This window comes from Cnephaeus nilssonii, assembly GCF_951640355.1.
Source record: "Cnephaeus nilssonii genome assembly, chromosome: 19".
In the NCBI taxonomy this organism is placed as follows: domain Eukaryota; kingdom Metazoa; phylum Chordata; class Mammalia; order Chiroptera; family Vespertilionidae; genus Cnephaeus; species Cnephaeus nilssonii.
Window position 1 is genome coordinate 33,147,723 of NC_137090.1, and position 16,937 is coordinate 33,164,659.

Below are 16,937 nucleotides of genomic sequence, written 5' to 3' on the forward strand. Positions count from 1 at the left end.
CATTTCTGCCTCTCCTGGAAGGACAGTGCCACTTTCTCTCACAAATGCGGATGCTGACAGTTACTGCTTTGTGGGCAGAGAGGAAAGGACATCAGGACTAATTAGAAAACTGGACTTCCAGCCCTGGCTGTCACCCTATTTTTTGCAGCTTTCTGGGCTGTAAAATGAAGAGGGCTAGGTCCGGTTCTTTCTAGCCCTGCACCACCTGTTGGCAGAGAAGGAGTTTGACATGTTGCCTCTTACTCTAAAAGGGCGTCTTTTCTTTCCCCTGGCCTTTCCTCCTTTTTAAATAGCTAGGCCAGTGGTCGGCAAACTCATTAGTCAACAGAGCCAAATATCAACAGTACAACGATTGAAATTTCTTTTGAGAGCCAAAATATTTAAACTTAAACTTCTTCTAACGCCACTTCTTCAAAATAGTCTCACCCAGGCCATGGGCGAGCCACACTCAAGGGGCCAAAGAGCCGCATGTGGCTCGCGAGCCGCAGTTTGCCGACCACTGAAGGCGCTCCATTCTAGAGGGAAGGTCTGGGACTAGGAAGCAGGAATCCTTCAAATTCAACCTGCCTTCAGTTCCATCATCTGGGAAAGTGGGGGAGGGGAGCGCGAGGTGCTCACCAGTTACAGGAGCCAGGATTCACAGGTATTGCTTGGCTGGCATGACTCAGACCTGCCCTCTAGCCTTCTTTTGGCTGCCAAGCCCCGGCGCAGTTGTGGGTGGGCGGAGCCACGGCACAAAGTGCCAAGCAGGTGAAGAAGCCACTGGGGGCTGGTGCTTTCCCTTCTTGTTATTCAAACTATCAGCTGGGCTCTGAACTCTCTCTGTGGAAAACAAGCATGGATTTCACCTTTCATAAAGCCGTTTTCTGGAAGAGGTGTCCTGGCAACTTGAGACATGATTTGGTCCATTTCCCTGGGCTAGAAAGCCCAGCCCGAACTTACGTAGACTGGCTGGGACTCGGCACCAGTGGTATGCCCCTCTCACTCGATGTGGACAAATCAGAATGAAGCAAGCTGACAATGTTGGTCCAAGGCAGCGTTTCCTCTGGAAATTTCATCCCATTCTGTTAGCAATTTGGGAACGGAGCTTCCCTACGCAGTAGTGCTGCCCAGTACGCGACGAGCAGTACCAACGCCTGTGGAGGGCTGGGAGCAGTGGGAGCCTCCCCCCTCCCCCCATCCCCCATTTTAGACAACTGCCCTTGTGCCCTCTACCTCGACATCAAATGCTTCTCTTCTAACGGCGGCAGAGGGTTAGCTTTTACTTCTTTGGAGAGTCATGCCCCATTTCTAGAAACCTTTCAGTAAGCAGAGGGATTGTGCTGAAAGCTTGGGTGGGCGCTAGAGAGGTCACCACCCGAGAGGTGCAGTGCCCGCTGGGTCACTCTGCACCACAGATGGCGAAGCAGTTCTGGTCCCTTTGCTTATTCATTCTCCTAACACTCCGGTGGTGGCTTTGGCAAGAGCCTCTTTGACCAGGCAAGTTCCCAGCTTAGTCACTTGATTGGAGCCACAATATCTGAAATAATCTTTAGCGATCCTATTTCCCATGCACTCTTTATTCTGTGGGAGGTAGAAAGTTATTTTTTTCCCCCCCAGAGGTCAGCTTAAGGGTGTGCTTGATGGAGATCGATCAATGAGCATTGCTTCATGTTTATCATCAGTATTCTCTTCCAATCCCTGTGCCTTCTTCCACCCACCCTATTTGTGAGCTTGATTAAGTACACGCATTTCATCTTCAAAATAAAAATTTATTCAGTCTGTAACAAGAACATTGAATCTGCACATTTGCGCACAAGTTCACATTTAAAAACAGCGGAGCACATCAGTAATAAAAAAATCTATGATACAAGTGGAACATCCCAATCACTATGAAGATTAAGGAAGGAGATGAGACCACTCTTTATATTCTGCTTCAAATGCCTCAAAAAGGTCCCAGAGATTCCAGGGAGCACCTGCTTTATTTAATAAAAGTGTGAGCATAAAAGTTTCGGGTGGCCTGGGCAAAGGTAACAAGTCTATTGGACTAGTTTTCCACATTTATAACAAGCCCTACAAAATAATGTAGAGAGAAAGAAAAAAGAAAAAAGAAAAGAAAAGAAAGAAAAGGCACCTTAAGCTATACCAAGCAAACCAAGTCCAATAAAACATAAAAACCAACTCCCTGTGGCCTTATTGACTGGGGAACATTTCAGGGCATTATCCAGTTTTCAGGTTGGGTCATCAGCCCGAGTAAAGCCCTGGGCATTAGCTCCGCATGTGCACACAGGATGCTGCCGCCAGTGCCATGGTGAGGACACAGATAGTCATAGACCCCTTGGGGCCTGTTCAAGCCCCCGGGGGATGATTCCAGTTTAGAAATCCTGTCCTAGCACTCTGGGGCACTGAGAAAATGAGGCTGGTTCTCTTTCCATAGCAGGAGTCAGGCTGAGTCACCCTCCATTCCAGGCTGGAAGAGTATAGAAGCACCTTGCGAGAGCTCTCCACGGCATCCAGGGACCCCAAGCCCGGGGAGAAGGGTTAGGAGTGTGCAGCTGCCTGCTTTGGCAGCGGGCTTTTTCCTAATACGGGGACCGGATGAGTTGAGACACCAAATACATTTGTCTAATACATGCCTTGTTCTTTTAGGTTGAAGGGGAAAACAAAGTCCAAGATCCTTTTAAGTTGGATTGGTGATGAAAGAGCTAAAATTTCATCTCATCTACCATCAAAAAGCAAAACAAAATTAAACAAAAATGACACTAGCCATTCACCAGTACAACCATCACTGTAAGACACACCATCACTGAGGAAATGACTATTCCCGTACAGGGTGCTGGGTGGGAGTGCAGGACGCAATGGAAGTCAGCTCCAGGTTTTCCCCGCTGACCAACGCGGGCTCACCATTATAGCCGCGCTCTGTGCGAGGGCGCACAGGACAGCCAGGTTTGGGTCCCTGGAGGAGGAGACTGAGCTGCCATCAAGATGATGCACGTTTTAATACTCACACAATGTAAACAAAGTATCCACAAATAGTTGTAAAAAAAAAAAAAGCCAAAGAATGGCTTTATTTAAAAATGCCCTAAAAGTGAACCATTTTGCATAATGCTTTCTTAAAAAAAACACAAACCACTCCCACAAAAACATCTTTACCAAACATGCCTAGATCACTTCAGAACTGAATCCTCAGAAGGAACAGGTGAAGATTTCTGTGAGCTGCCACGTCTCAGAAGCTCCAGGTCTATCCAACAGCATCTGTCTGCGCCCTTTCTCAGGAGGGGACCTCAGCACCTAGGCTGTCCTCCTCAGGGTGTCCTTGGAGCTCTTGGCAATTCCCAAGATGAGCGAGAGGAGATACGGTAGGGATAAAGGTACAGAACCAGGGTAACGCTAGATAAAGAGTTGGAAGAGGCTGAGATGCTAGGAATGATCCCAAACATTCAGAATCTGAAAGGCAACCAAAATGAGGAGAGATGAATATTACTATACTACAGTGCTACATGGCTACTATATATACACGACTCCTAAGTGTTTCTAAAATTATAAAAGGGCAGGGGTTTCTCTCCTTCCTACTGACCAGGTAGCCATCCAGATTACAGCTCAAACCCTGTGTGCTCCTGGGGCTTTTACTCCATGCACCAAAATGTTACTTTTTACACACACGCACGCTCGCACGCACACAAGCACGCACACAAGCACGCACGCACACAAAGAGAGGCACTGAGTAAGAGGTCAAGGCCTTTCCTACTCATCTCTGTCAATCTACCAGACCTGCTGTCCCAGGGCTGGGTTTTCCATGAATAGGAAATAGAAATAGGCCACCCGAGATTATCAAAAGTTTGAGGAGAAGAGAGTCTGAAAAGTCCTTGATAGCTCATCATGTTCTTTCCCCGGACATCGCTCAGTCATGTAAATAACATAAGACCACTCAGCTGTGTCAGAGTCTGAGAGGACTTGCAAAACCCCTTGGCATTGGCCGAATTACAGACCCTGTGTAAGAAGACGTTTATGTAGGCAGGTAAACTGAATGATAAAAAACATTTTTAAAAATGGAAGGCGAGCAGGAATGTTTCCTTTAATCCAGTGATCTTCAACCAGTGTGTGGCAAGAATTTTTAAAACCTGTAATACCTGACTATTTAGTCAGGGGCACTGACCTCTTTTCCCTTGGATTGTCAAAAAAACGACAACAGCCAACACAACAATAGCTGTGGGGTATGAATGCTGGTCTTGAACCATAAATATACAGGTCATGTAAAAGACTTAGTTGCATCTTATTGGTCACGTCGCATAATAAGATTGTGTTAATTCTTGGTACCAGAAATCCTTATATACAAGTATAGGCACCTGATTTTTAAAAGTCACTTAGGAGCAAAAAGGATAGGTAATTACTATTTTTAAAAATCAATCAAAATTATATCTATTTTTTGTCAGATTGGCAAAAAATATGTTTTTGGTGTGCTGCAGAATTTTAGTAATTCGCTTATGGGTGCCATGAGATGAAAAAGGTTCAAAATTGCTGCTCTATTCTTTAAAAAAAGTTTGTTTTTCTTCACAGCATTAGAAGGTTCACTCCCATCTTTGTTGTTATTTAATGCAGTGAGATTGAGCATCAAACACAGGAGGGGAGAAGAGAGAACAGTACAGTTGTCTATCCTGCTTGTACTTCTTAACACAAGGGATGTCACCATCTCAAGGGATTAACATGAATGGACTCCACTCCCTTAACCTCCAGGCAAATCCTCCTCTTCCCAGCCCGGCCAAAATGTCCTGTCCTTTCCCCATCAGAGTGGAGGTGGAGTTGCCTCAATAAGACAGGGCAGTTTAGATGGATGAGCTCCTCACACTGGTATATACCAGCCAACAAAACACTTCACAGCACATTCCATATCCAGGAACCACAAAGCCATGTGAATGACACATTTGACATTTAAGGAAACTATTTAGGGAAAGCACAGGTATATATAATTACTACACCATAAAGCAGGTTTCTACACATACAGATTTCTGTCCAATATGCCTCCTGGCAGTGATGTCAGATGCAACTACAGCTTCCACATGGCAATTGAATTCACAGCTTCTCGTGCACTTATGAGTGGCCTCAGTCCACTTTTCTCTCCTTTGAGTCACCCCACTACCCACCCCACCAATCACTGGCCTCTGACATCACTTTTACAGTCTGTGCATCTGCCTTTTCCTCTCAGTGCTGTGATGAACCAAAAACCTAAAACTCAAGCCTGTACTTGGTCAATCTCTCAACAATGTGGACATCAACCAAAGCAAACAGGAATCAAATTTGCAAACCTCTTCAGTTTTGATGAGGGTCCTTCATTCCAGTCTACATATGTTTTCTGTAAGAAGCTGAAATAGGCTTGTTTATGGCAGGTGCTGCTGTCTTAAGGATCCCACAGTAGCAGCAAAGCAAAAGTATCCTAAATGGAATCGGTAAGGACGCCTGCCCTTGGCTGACGCCACCCTGCAGCCTCTCAGCCTGACCCATGAGGAGCTTCCACCTTGGGAAGCAGTTAGCACTCCCAGACACTCCCTGGCTGTGGTTCAGTGAAGGCAAACAGCTTTCTGGGATTTCAGTTGAGGACGCAGCCATCAGTCAAACTGTGATCTAAAGGGAACCTTCAGGGGTTTCTCTGAGGAGGAAGTTGCTAATGCATAATTTGGCAGGAGCTGGCAATTCCGAGTCTCCATTTAAACAATAAAACAACTGTCAATATACTCTACAGATTCCTACAACACCCATCAGTTTTATTTCTGTTGTCTTTTTCCAGTTGCAGTATAACTCCTTAAAAAAAATAAATCAAAAAGACCCTCTGACATAAACAATAAAACACTGTAAGAATGTGACATTATGTACATAAATACTGTGTAAAAACTAGAGAAATGACAAATCTTCCAGGAAAAGGGGGGGGGAAAAACTTATGTCAAGTGTTAACAGCGATAATATCAAAAAGAAAACTTTGCATTCAATTGAGGTTATACAAAAGTAATGTAACAATTCAAATGTCATCTATGAAATAATAAAAACAACAACAGGCAGCACTGGGAGAAACAGCATGAGGGAGGAAAATAAATTGGAAAAAATATGGCCATTAAACTCAGAGGCCCACAGAATTATTCAAGTAATGGAAGGGTTAAAACCCTATATATGTATTCATTTTACAAGAACACATTGACTTTCAATTGCTATTTTTCAAACTTGTCCCTATTGTGTCTCAGTTTCCCATTTCACCTCCTTCTTATGCTTTTCTCAACAGAGGACCTCTTGGGTTTCATTTGGGGTTGACTTTTAATTTAATAAAAAAACTGATTTGCTAACAAGTTTATAAAGCCAGCCATTATGATGCCTTTCTGTAACGATCCACTCTGGAACACCAGAAGAATGGGTTCTGCAAGACCGCCTTTGAAAACCGCAGAACCTGCCCACTTCAGAACCTCCAAAGGGCTGGGGCCGGGCACCAGGCTGAGAGAGCATGCTGATGTCCCCTGACGTTCCGCTGCCCTTCAGCGCCCTGAAGCATCAGGCCTGGAGAACAAACCCTCGTCACACTGGCCCAGGGGCAGCATTTTCAATTTCCGGCTTCACCCCCACCCTCCCCATCTGCTTCCATCCTCAATCAAGCATGCATGCCTTTTCTCAGAGGGCAAAATGAGGAGAAGGTGGCAGTTGATTGAAAAACAGCAATTTGCCTTTGATAAAGGTGTTCTTTGAAAATGAGTATATTTTGAGGTTTGAATTTTCTAAAAATAAAAATGATAAAATGGTCTTGCCGTCCAAATCAATCTCTCTCTCACACATACACAGAGGGAGAGAACCCCAAACTCTGCATGTGCCAGGAACAGTAAAATGACCAAAATGTTATAAAATTAACCAATAAAGTGCATGTTCCTTACATATTACACCTGCCCCTTTTACAAACATTGCTTTTAGAAAGTCACGTGTGGCGGCTCAGAATCACATGGTATTATAGAAAGGGTTGGTTGTCCGTTTTTTATCACTTGCTTTTTTCAGTCTCCTAAGGGGGTGAGTTCTGTGGTGCTGCTGACGGGGAGCCAAAGCCAGCCCGGGAGCGGGGCCTGCACGCGGCAGCCCCTGGGTCTGCAGCAAAGGAAGGCCTCCTTCAGAACTAGTCAATTCAGGGCCTGCCTTGGGGAGCAAACACTGCTGACTGCAACCAAACTCTTTGGCATACTGCACCAGGGGCCTCTCCACCGGCCTGCTCTGCGCGATACACTCTGCTGTTTTAAGTTGCTCTATAAAATACTTGGTGGGCTCTGGGTTCTGGGGGGCATCTGAGTTTCCGGGGGGCTCCTGGGCCTCCATGGCATGCATGCCTGAGTCTGTTCTGATGAAGGGCTGAAGAAGTTTGAGATGAAGGGACTCAGAGGAGACAGGCTCCCTCTCCAGTAAGCAGTCTTTACACAGGTCCAGGTAACCTAACTTGGTGAGGGAAGCTGAACGCCTCATGTGGGATGGTTTGGTGAGCCCTATCTGGCAAATCGCTTGGGACTCAATTTCTTTAGCGTGCGCCTTCACCACACGGGAGCTGTGGCTAAGATCCTTTATATTGTCACTACTAGAGCTATGAGGGAGTCTACAGGCTACAGGTGATGGGTCCAGTTTTTCTTGTAACTTCCCAATGCTGTCACTAAATTTGCTAATTAAACTTAAGTCTTCACTCGTTAACTGGGAGCCCTTAGATGACACTTCATTGCCGCTGGACAGGGGGCCCTCCTGACTTCCTTCCCAGCGCCCCGGCTCTGCACAGAGCTCACTGTCTGTGGTGCTGCTTTGCTCTGTGAAGCCTTCCAGGTGAACCATGGTCTGGGGATGCAGATAATCCAAGTTGGCAGATGGTAAGTGGGTGGTGTGACTGACAAAAGGCGCTGCTGTGTCCAGGGCTGTTGCCGGGCTGCTGCCCCCGTCTTCAGGGCTGCTCAGGGTGGAGGTCGGGTCGGTGGGCCTGCTGTGCTCAGGAGAGGAAGGAGGCGGCAGAGGTAGCACTTTGGGGGAGAGGGAAACCTGGTCGGGGCCCAGCGTCCTGTTCAGATTTTCATCTAGTGCACAGAGCACAGTGATGGACTTCTCCACTTTCATTTTCCTCAGTCCTCGCTCCCCACTCTTTTCACTGGTGGCTACCTCACCCCCTGGCCCAGTGTGATTGGGGGATGTAACTGCGTGGGTGTACTCAATGATTTCTATCTTCTTGGGAAAAGGGACTGCCTGTGTTTCAGATTCCTGGCATGAAACCACAGTCCTCTGCTCCTTCAGGACTCTTTGCTGTTCGGTTCTAGTCTCTGACTCCGGGCACTCCTGAGGAGCCTGCAAGGGGCGGAAATCCAGCGGCCTGGGTGCTGGAACCATGACATCTTGCTCACAATGCAGTAGGGAGGCAGCCACAGACCCACTGGATTTCCCTTTGCTCTTGCTCATCTCTGGTTCCCTGGGGACAAACGGATGTTCTAGGGTGGCTTCCTCACTCCTCCCTTTCGGTGCTAGGTCTGCCACAGAGGAATCATTCTTGGAATTCTTGCGAGTGGACAATGAGGTACAAGCAGGAGCAGCACCATGGTGCTCTTGCTCCTGCCGCAAGCGCTCCTCAAATTCCAAGGTGGCTCGTCTTACAGACCCAGGGTACCACTTGGCACCTGGGTGTATCCCTGGGCCCCTGAGCTCTTGTTCCCCCTCAGCTGGTTCCTCTTCTTCCAAGTCTGTGGTGGATGAGGGTACAGTTAGGCAGCCTTCGGGGTCCCACTTCCCTGAGTCTTTGGCTAGTTCAGGCTGGGCTGAGCAGGAACCCTCATTCGGCTCCAGATTTCCAGGTTTGTTCTCCGGGGCCTGGGCCCTCTCAAGGGGCATCTCATGGATGGTGTTCTTCTTTGGTGTATGGCATGGGTTGGATAAAATGTCTCCTTTTAGTTGAATCTGTCCAATTCCTTGACTGATAGATTCAATCTCAGTTACAATTTCTTTGACTGAAATTGCGTTTTCTGAGTGAGATTGCATGAAAATGTCTGGGCTGACCAGTTCTGAAATTGCCTAAGAAGAAAACATAGTGAGATGGTTATGGCGAATTGTAGTCTAATGGAAAATGCCAGATTTTCTGATTACTAATCCTTGGATCCAGGAGAACCTTCTGGCTATGAGGACACAAATTGTGGAGTGCCTGGGACTGTCCTCTGCCGAGAACTGTACTCTGACCATCTGTTTCGTTGTACAAGAGAAAAACAGATTAATCAAAGGCAGAGATACCAAATTAGTTACAGGTTGTATCACTGTCTACTGAACTTTCTGTTCTGTTTACTCAAACAGGATGCCAATCTAATATCTTGCTCCAAAAATGAACAGCAAATAGTGTTGGAGGCTTCTAATTTTCCTAAGACCACGAGCCTTCAGAACTTAGGTCAGGCTGGGGAAATGAAATCTTTCCTCTCTGGCCTATATCAGCTTCCAGTCAGAGCCTAACCTAGTTCGAGGGGAAGAGTTCCATTCAAGGGCTCAGTGCCCACCTTAAATGTGCCCAGTGTTAGACAAGGCAAGGTTGAGGCTATCAGCTGATGTCTGATTTGGAGACTCACTGCTCTTCTCTCTTCTGCGTTGCCAGTTTTCATCCACGTCCTCCCACTTCTAGCAGCAGCAGCCCAGCGCAGGAGGGCACTATGTATCTGATCACACAATTCCTAAGTTTCACACGGCTCCTCCTGGGAAATGTTTACTTGGCTTATGCAGCCACGTGCCTGAGAAAACTTAGAAACCGTGACTCGCTGACATTTTATTGTTCTACCAGTTATGAATTTCCAGTTGCATTTAGAACAAGGCCAAAGAAAACTGGCCAATGCAAAATCAAGTCCTTTTGTAAAAAAATAAAAAAATAAATCAAAATCTGGAAATGGTCCCTGGATACTTCTTAAAGTGACATCATTATTACCATCAATCTACTTTAACATTTTTATAAGCCTTCAAAGTACAATATTTCCCTAGCAATTGTTCTGGTCTTTCCCCTTCAAAAGAGAGTCAGAGCTAGTACAAACTAACAAGGTCAGTTATGCCTTTGGGAGAAATATGCTGGGACATCAGGCGGAGGCAAACTTGCCAAGCCTGGGAGAGAAGCCACAGCGGGCCGGTGTGTACATGGGCTGTGGAGGGAATGCTCATATGACCAGGGACTTTACAAAAAAGCTATTTCTGTCAGAGCTGCTACACCCATTGGTCCAAAGGAGAGCGCAAGCATTCAGATTTCCTAGTAGACTCAAAACAGAGGGACAGCCTTCGGGAAGAGGAGAAGACAAAAACTACCCTCGTGTGGTTAAAGAGAGAGAACAGCTGAATAATGGACAAGGTGGTAACCATAAGTAGATAAACATCAGGAGATGTCAGCCCCCACTGAATTCATTAAGTGAGGTTTGGTATGTCAGAGTAAATTTGTCACCATTTATTTTCCAACTACTGTATTGTATTGATTAAAATGCACCCCAATTTCAGAAGTGTCAAAATGAGAATACGTGTGAGCCTTACAAAGAGTGACATACAGTAATTCTTTCCCTGGTCTGCAATGGTTCCCAAGAGCTCATATGCCACTGAGAAGAATCTTGGAATTCTGTCTGCTCTCAAATCACTTCTACAAACCATCCTCAACTCCTGAATACCACAGGGTCTGAGTCGAGGAACAATTCAGAAACATTATTAATAGCAAGAACTCAGCATGGGATTTAGGTGCTACTCCAACAACTATTTACACATGTCTAGTCTTAGAATTTTCTGAGACAGAAAGAATTTTTTCCAAACAAACCCATCTTTTCAGAGAGACACAAGTCTCACTCAGGCAGCATATGAGTCCCTGGCACTTCATTACTGGTAAGATTTGATCTGAACTTGCAGAGGTCCAGGGAGGGGACTGCTCTTTGTTCAGCCAAGAAATTTTTTATTTTGTTAATCCCTTCTTCCCTCATCCCCTCTCAGAAATGACTTCCAATGACACCAAAAACCTGAAAAGATATATTCTTCAACAAGCAACTGATTAAAAAAAAAAATTTAAACCCTGATTTTAAGGAAAGTCTCAGCCAGACTTTCCCATACTACCTTCCTAAATCTAGCCACATTAAAAAGAAAGTGAACACAGTAGAGTCTCAGATGTTTTGTCTTAGAAGAGAATGTCTTAGGTGGAGAACTATAAAGAGCTTTTACCTTGGACTGTTCCTCATCTATTGAAGATTCTTCGGATGCATGGGGAGTGTTACTCAAGGAGCTGCTTCTCTGGTCCTCGGCTGTCACTTCAGAAGGGGCTACTTCTACCACTGACAGTCGACAGCTTTCACTCCTTCCTCCACCCAGCTCCTCCATCCTTGAGTGGGAAAAAGATCGTGACCGGGTTTCTTGAGAAAGCTCTACAAACTTCTCCAGGGCACTAAAAAAATCAATGCGATCTGTACTAAAATCTGAGACTTCAGCCTGGCAACTGGGTTGGGGGCTTGGTGACTCAGGATCAGGGGACATGGGGAGGTCTTTCAGGCGAGATGTCAATTCTTCCATTGGCAGTAAGTGGACGTTCATGTCTGCTTTCAGGGCATCTGTCTCCAAATCTTCAACTGTTAAGTCTGAGAACTTGTTGGGCATTTCTGGGGCCTGTCCAGGTTGGATTAAGGCTTTGGATGCATGGCAGTTGTCAAGAGGGAATTTTGATTCATTGAGACAACACCCTGACGTACATCCATTGATGTCATTTAGGTTTAATTCATCTTCAATCTGTCCGGCATGAAATTCCCTAGAAGTAAACTCCAAGCAGATCACTCTTTCTTTGGTACACAGGCCTTTCTGATTTTCATCTTGTGGGACAACATGTTCCACAAAGACAGGAGGTATGGATGGGTGACCTTCCATGGTCTTCACTTCGGTAATCTGGTCTGCTGAGGTGGTGATCTCCTTCTTGTTGAGTTCTAGCCCTGGCTTGCAGATGGGTTCATGGTGGTCTGAGAGGTCGCTATCTGAATGAGATCTCCAGAGCTTGTTATGCCGCTGTTTGCTGTGGAGGACACACACATAAGAAACACTTTAGTCTGGTCTGTGAAAACAATCAGCAACCTCCCAGGAAACCGCTCCCAGATAAACTTAAATCGTAACCTGCAAAATGCTTTGTTAATGCCCAATGGAAGTAGGCAATAAACATTTGCTCAATTTAACTAACAGAAAAAAACAAAAGCAAAGCAAAAACAACAAAAACAAATAAATATGAGATCTGATTTTTTAACCTATTAGACTGACAAGAGCTAACATGGTTGCTAGCAGCTGGTATTATTGATAGTATGGCCAAGCAAGCCCTCTCATATACTACTATTGGGAGGAATGTGAATTTTTAAGAGTGAACTCTGGTAATAGCTCTCAAAATTTAACTCTTTAACCAGCAATTTTTCCTTCAAGAATTTTTCTTGGAGTATTACTACTATAAGTGCATAGAGATATATTAAAAGGATGCTCACTATAACAATGTGGTCCTAAAACATTAGACTCCTAAAAGAAAAAAAGATTTATTTAAATTACAGTCCATATACCTCTATGCTATGAGACTGGTTAAAAAAAAAAGTCAGGTATTTTAGTGAAATGATGTCCAAGGTATACTATTAAGCGAAAAGCATGCTGAACACAGTTGTAATGGTCAGTTCCCATGCTAAAATAAGTATAGGAAAATATCTGGAGGAATATCTCCAAACTGGTAACAGTTCTTTTAAGGGAAGGCAAAAATACTTTTGGGGAGGGCTTTGCTTTCTATACTCTGTATTTCTATAATTTTTGAAATTCTAAAATAATGAGCATGTTTAACATTCATTAATGATCAGAAAAAAACCACAAACCTAAAACAAAACAGCACTTGAGTAATACAAGGTGAAACAGTTTATGGAAGCTCATTACAAATCCTCATAACTGGGGTGAAGAGCTGATACAGGATTAATCACTGACATAAAAGTGTGAGGAGGGTGGTAATCTTTCTTGAATTAGAAAACAAAGATGAGGCTAGTAAACCTGGCAAAAAAGGTTGGTAACAGAATGGAAGAGAATTAGCAGAAAGCACAGCCCCTTTCATAAGGATCTTTGGATAAAAACCATCAGGCTAAGGCGACACCTGGAAAAGCAGATGGGCCAAAGGAAGACCACACACATCCATCCATCCTTTGGTTTGTTTTATGGAGGGAAGGCCTGACGTGGGAAAGATATTTCATTCCAAACCACACTCTTGAACAAAGAAGCACAGTTCTCAAAGCTCTAGCCAAAAAGAGAAAGGTGGCCCCGTGGCTGGTCAGGATCGCCTGCCCAGGGAATAGGTCACTAAATGGTTTATGAGGGATGGTTTCCATGACTTACAAGTTGATGAAGAGTGACCTAACCACAGGGTAAAATGGGCAACGGCCCAAAACAACTTATCCTGGGCTCAGGGCCACGCCTGCCTCAGAGGCCTGTAAATCTCTGCTGAGTCATGTGCCTGCACTAATGTGAACCCCTGTTTGTTCTCAAGTCTGCACCTGCTCTCCGCTCCCCGTGCCTGTCTGCTGCTTGGGTGGGGATCTTTCTGACTCAGGCCTGCACAGCAAAAGGATGCTTTTCTGAGTAGGTCAATCTGTTTATGAAGGCAAGCTATAATCTATTAGTTGGGTCTAAGGTAGGGTTTTCACTCTTTTCAAGTTGCAAGCACTCAGCCACCCCTAGGAGGAGACAACATATCACACATCCCAAACGAGTGAGTGGCTATGTGGAGGGGCAAGCTGACTGGTTGGATAGACGAGGCCTAAACACTGTGATCAACCAATGCCAATGTGCTTCCCTTTCAAGTTTCTTCTTTCATATATAGACACCCTTGTTTTCTGATCTAAATACAACCGTGTTCTTCAATTTCCAGCCCTCACCTATATAAGCATGTTCAAATCTGCACCGATTCCTCTTAGCCACCGTGGCAGGACAATTCCCATCATGCAAATGACTAGGAAGTCATCTCAGGGAGTTGCTCTCACCCTTCTAATAATGTAAAAGAACATCTTGTCAGTCAACAGGCAAATGGGATGTTTTCATGACCCCAAGAACCCACGAAGTATGATTTTTAAAGCTGCCTGCAAATCCTGAACCATCAGGAGGGAATGAGATACTGAAGTTACGCTAATAGGCACACACAGTGCATGTTGCAGAGGAACTGGCTGGAATCATTGGCCCAGCAGGATTTCTTTCTCTTCCTGGAGGGGATAATCACCAGAAAATATTGGGTCAGGGCTCTGGAATTACATTGACACCTACTTGTAAAGGAGAAAGAAAAAAAACAAATCTGAAGATAGGTCTGATTCTGCCGCGTTTTTCATTTTTGCAATAGGACCTGCATGGAGAGTGGTAGGCAGCTCTCTGATACGGTCAAGATACTCACTGCCAGGGCCTTTGAAGCACTGCTGCTCCTTCCTGATCCCTTCCCTCCACTCCCCACCCCCTCAGGGGTTATTAACCTCCGTCCTGAATTTTGTGGTTATCATTGCCTTTCATTTTTCTTTTAGAGTCACCACGTTTTGTTCTTAATAATATACTGCTCAGGTTGGCATGTTTTGAAGTTTATGTAAATGAAATACTGTATGTATTCTACAAGTGTTTTGTTGCCTAACTCTCTGTTTTTAAGATTCATCGATGTGTGTAGCTGTAATTTCAGAGTGAGATTTATTTACCCATCCTGTTGATGAGCAGTTCTGGCTATTACAAACAATTTTGCCATGGCCATTCCTGTGCCTGGCGCACACTTTGGTTTCTCAAAGGTGTTTTATATATAGGAGCAGGAAGGTGGGTCTCAGGGCATGTATAAATCAGGTTTTACTTAGAAACACCAAACTGTTTTCCAGTAAAGCTTTTTCCCAAGCCAGTTTATGTTAATGCTCCTTCACTAGTTGGAATAGATGGAAGGCATTAGATCATACTTATTATTTTAAACTGTTAATATTTAAATTCAGCTGACATCCCCACCTAATTCCAGGTAGGTAGCAAGTAAACAAGTTGCCAAAAAGAACTTCAGAGCTGGTTTGTGGTCTGGATGATGCAACCAACTCCAGTTCTCTTCCACCTTGAGTGGCCTCTGACCTGGGTAAGAATTTGGCCTTTTAGTAAATGGATAAGAAGGAAATCTAAATGACAGGATGCACATCATATCCCATTTTCTTGTCTTGACTTGCTTTCTTTCATATTGTTAAATGTTTGGGAAAGCACTAATTCTATTGGAGAAAGTTATATAGAGGAAAATATTGCTAAAAATAGAATATCAGTTATAGTAAAATCAGACCGTTTATGGTTACTTCTTAGGGCTTTAGGGAGCCTGTAGAAAGGAGAAGAAAGAGAAAAAGCTTCAATTGAGCATTTTCTGTGTGCTGTGCTTTAAGATTATTTTTCTGAAAAGCTATTAAGAAAATCTGTAAAAAGAAAAAGAAAATCCTTTAAACGCTGATTGTGATTGGCTGTCACCTGACCAGGACCACATCCTCTTATTCTCGGGTTCCCTCCTGCTGGCTCACCACTGTGCACCAGCTAACTAGACTTCAAAGTCTCCACCAGCAAAGCCAGGGTAACAGACAACCCTACCGCCTCTGGCCCTGGAGACAGCGGTGTTCAAAGAATCAAAACTGACATCTATGAGGACATGTGGCACAAACTCTCCCTGGCCACCACCCAGTTTTTCTTCCTTGCCTTATAGACTGGAACCTAATATCACAGACACATGGTCAGCTTGCAAAAGCCTGAAATCCGAACTTGTCTAATGGAACATAAATCTGCCAGATACCTGCATGATCAGAGTCGAGAATAACAAACAGGCCTGCTGGCTGTTCAATGGAGGATTTCCACACACACACACACACACACACACACACACACACACACACACACACACACCCTCCTCCTGCCTCATTCCCCGACTATAAAAAATAAAATTAGATATGAATAATATCAGTGCCTTTATGATATCCCTTAGGTCTAAGGGAGAATATTAAATGTTAGCCTTCTCCAGACTCTTAAAGACACACTGAAATAGGCAAAAAATCCCTTGTATTTCAGAGGGGCTATTACTGTTTGGCCCACAGTCTCACATTCTGATTAAGAGACTGCAACCAATTCATAAATCACTTTGCTAAACTTCTCTTCTACCAACCAAGAGGTAAAAGTACCAAGCTAAAAGACTCATAAAGAGTCTGCCACCTCAAATTAAGTACCCAGTGCCACCCTGGACAACCACGTGGCTAGAGAATGCGAGGGTCAAGGCTCTGTCTCTCTGGGAAGCCACCACATGCTTTCTGGGAGAAGATACGAAACACAAGACTTAAGTCGCTGGGTAGGAAATGGAATTCCTTTGCAAACAGAATGAGTGGGATTTTTCTAAGGACTGTCCTCTCCTGGTTACCTAAGCTGCAAAGCTAGTCAGAGCTCCAGGCAATCACAGGAGTCTGGGGCTTCTTCGCTTTTCTAAGCAAGCAGTTCCTGGAGCAGCACTCCAGGGCTGGGCAAGAATCTGCTGGGCCCAATTCACTTGGCAGTTAGCTTGGCAGGTAGCCTGCAAGTGGCATTTCTGACGATATATCATAGATTGCAGACCCTAATGGCTGCTCACCCAGCAGGCACTCCCACTCCTTTCCCTCACTGGTAGAAGCCTGATTTGGTTGGGGTATTCAATGTCCCCTGGGTTCAGGGAATGCAGCACTTCCCTAGCACCAGGGCATGAATGTGAATTTGTTTTAGCCAGCCAAGGACATTCTATTTTCCTGGCCAGTGATTAGTTTTAACCACATGACCCAGTCCTGGCCAATGAGTCCTGTGGAGAAGTCTATTGGGGAGGTTCTGGGAAAGGTCTCCCCCCAAAATTGAAATGCCCATTCAACCAGATGCTGTGGAATTTACATGTAGGTGCCTAGAAATGTGGCAGACATATGGCAATCATGAGGAGACAA

General features: G+C 44.8%; 1 protein-coding gene across 3 annotated transcripts in view; it reads right to left on the reverse strand.

Moving 5' to 3' along the window:
• Positions 1-1,305: 1,305 nt before the first annotated feature.
• Positions 1,306-16,937, reverse strand: part of SSH2 (slingshot protein phosphatase 2) — a 216,621-nt gene continuing 200,989 nt past the window's right edge. For all 3 annotated transcript variants that reach the window (XM_079798860.1, XM_079798858.1, XM_079798859.1), the window contains 2 exons: positions 11,176-12,010; positions 1,306-9,030 (listed from right to left, as the gene is read on the reverse strand). In XM_079798860.1, the coding sequence (XP_079654986.1) occupies positions 6,946-9,030; positions 11,176-12,010 (2,920 nt within the window). In that variant the 3' untranslated portion in view covers positions 1,306-6,945. The remainder of the gene's footprint in view (positions 9,031-11,175; positions 12,011-16,937) is intronic.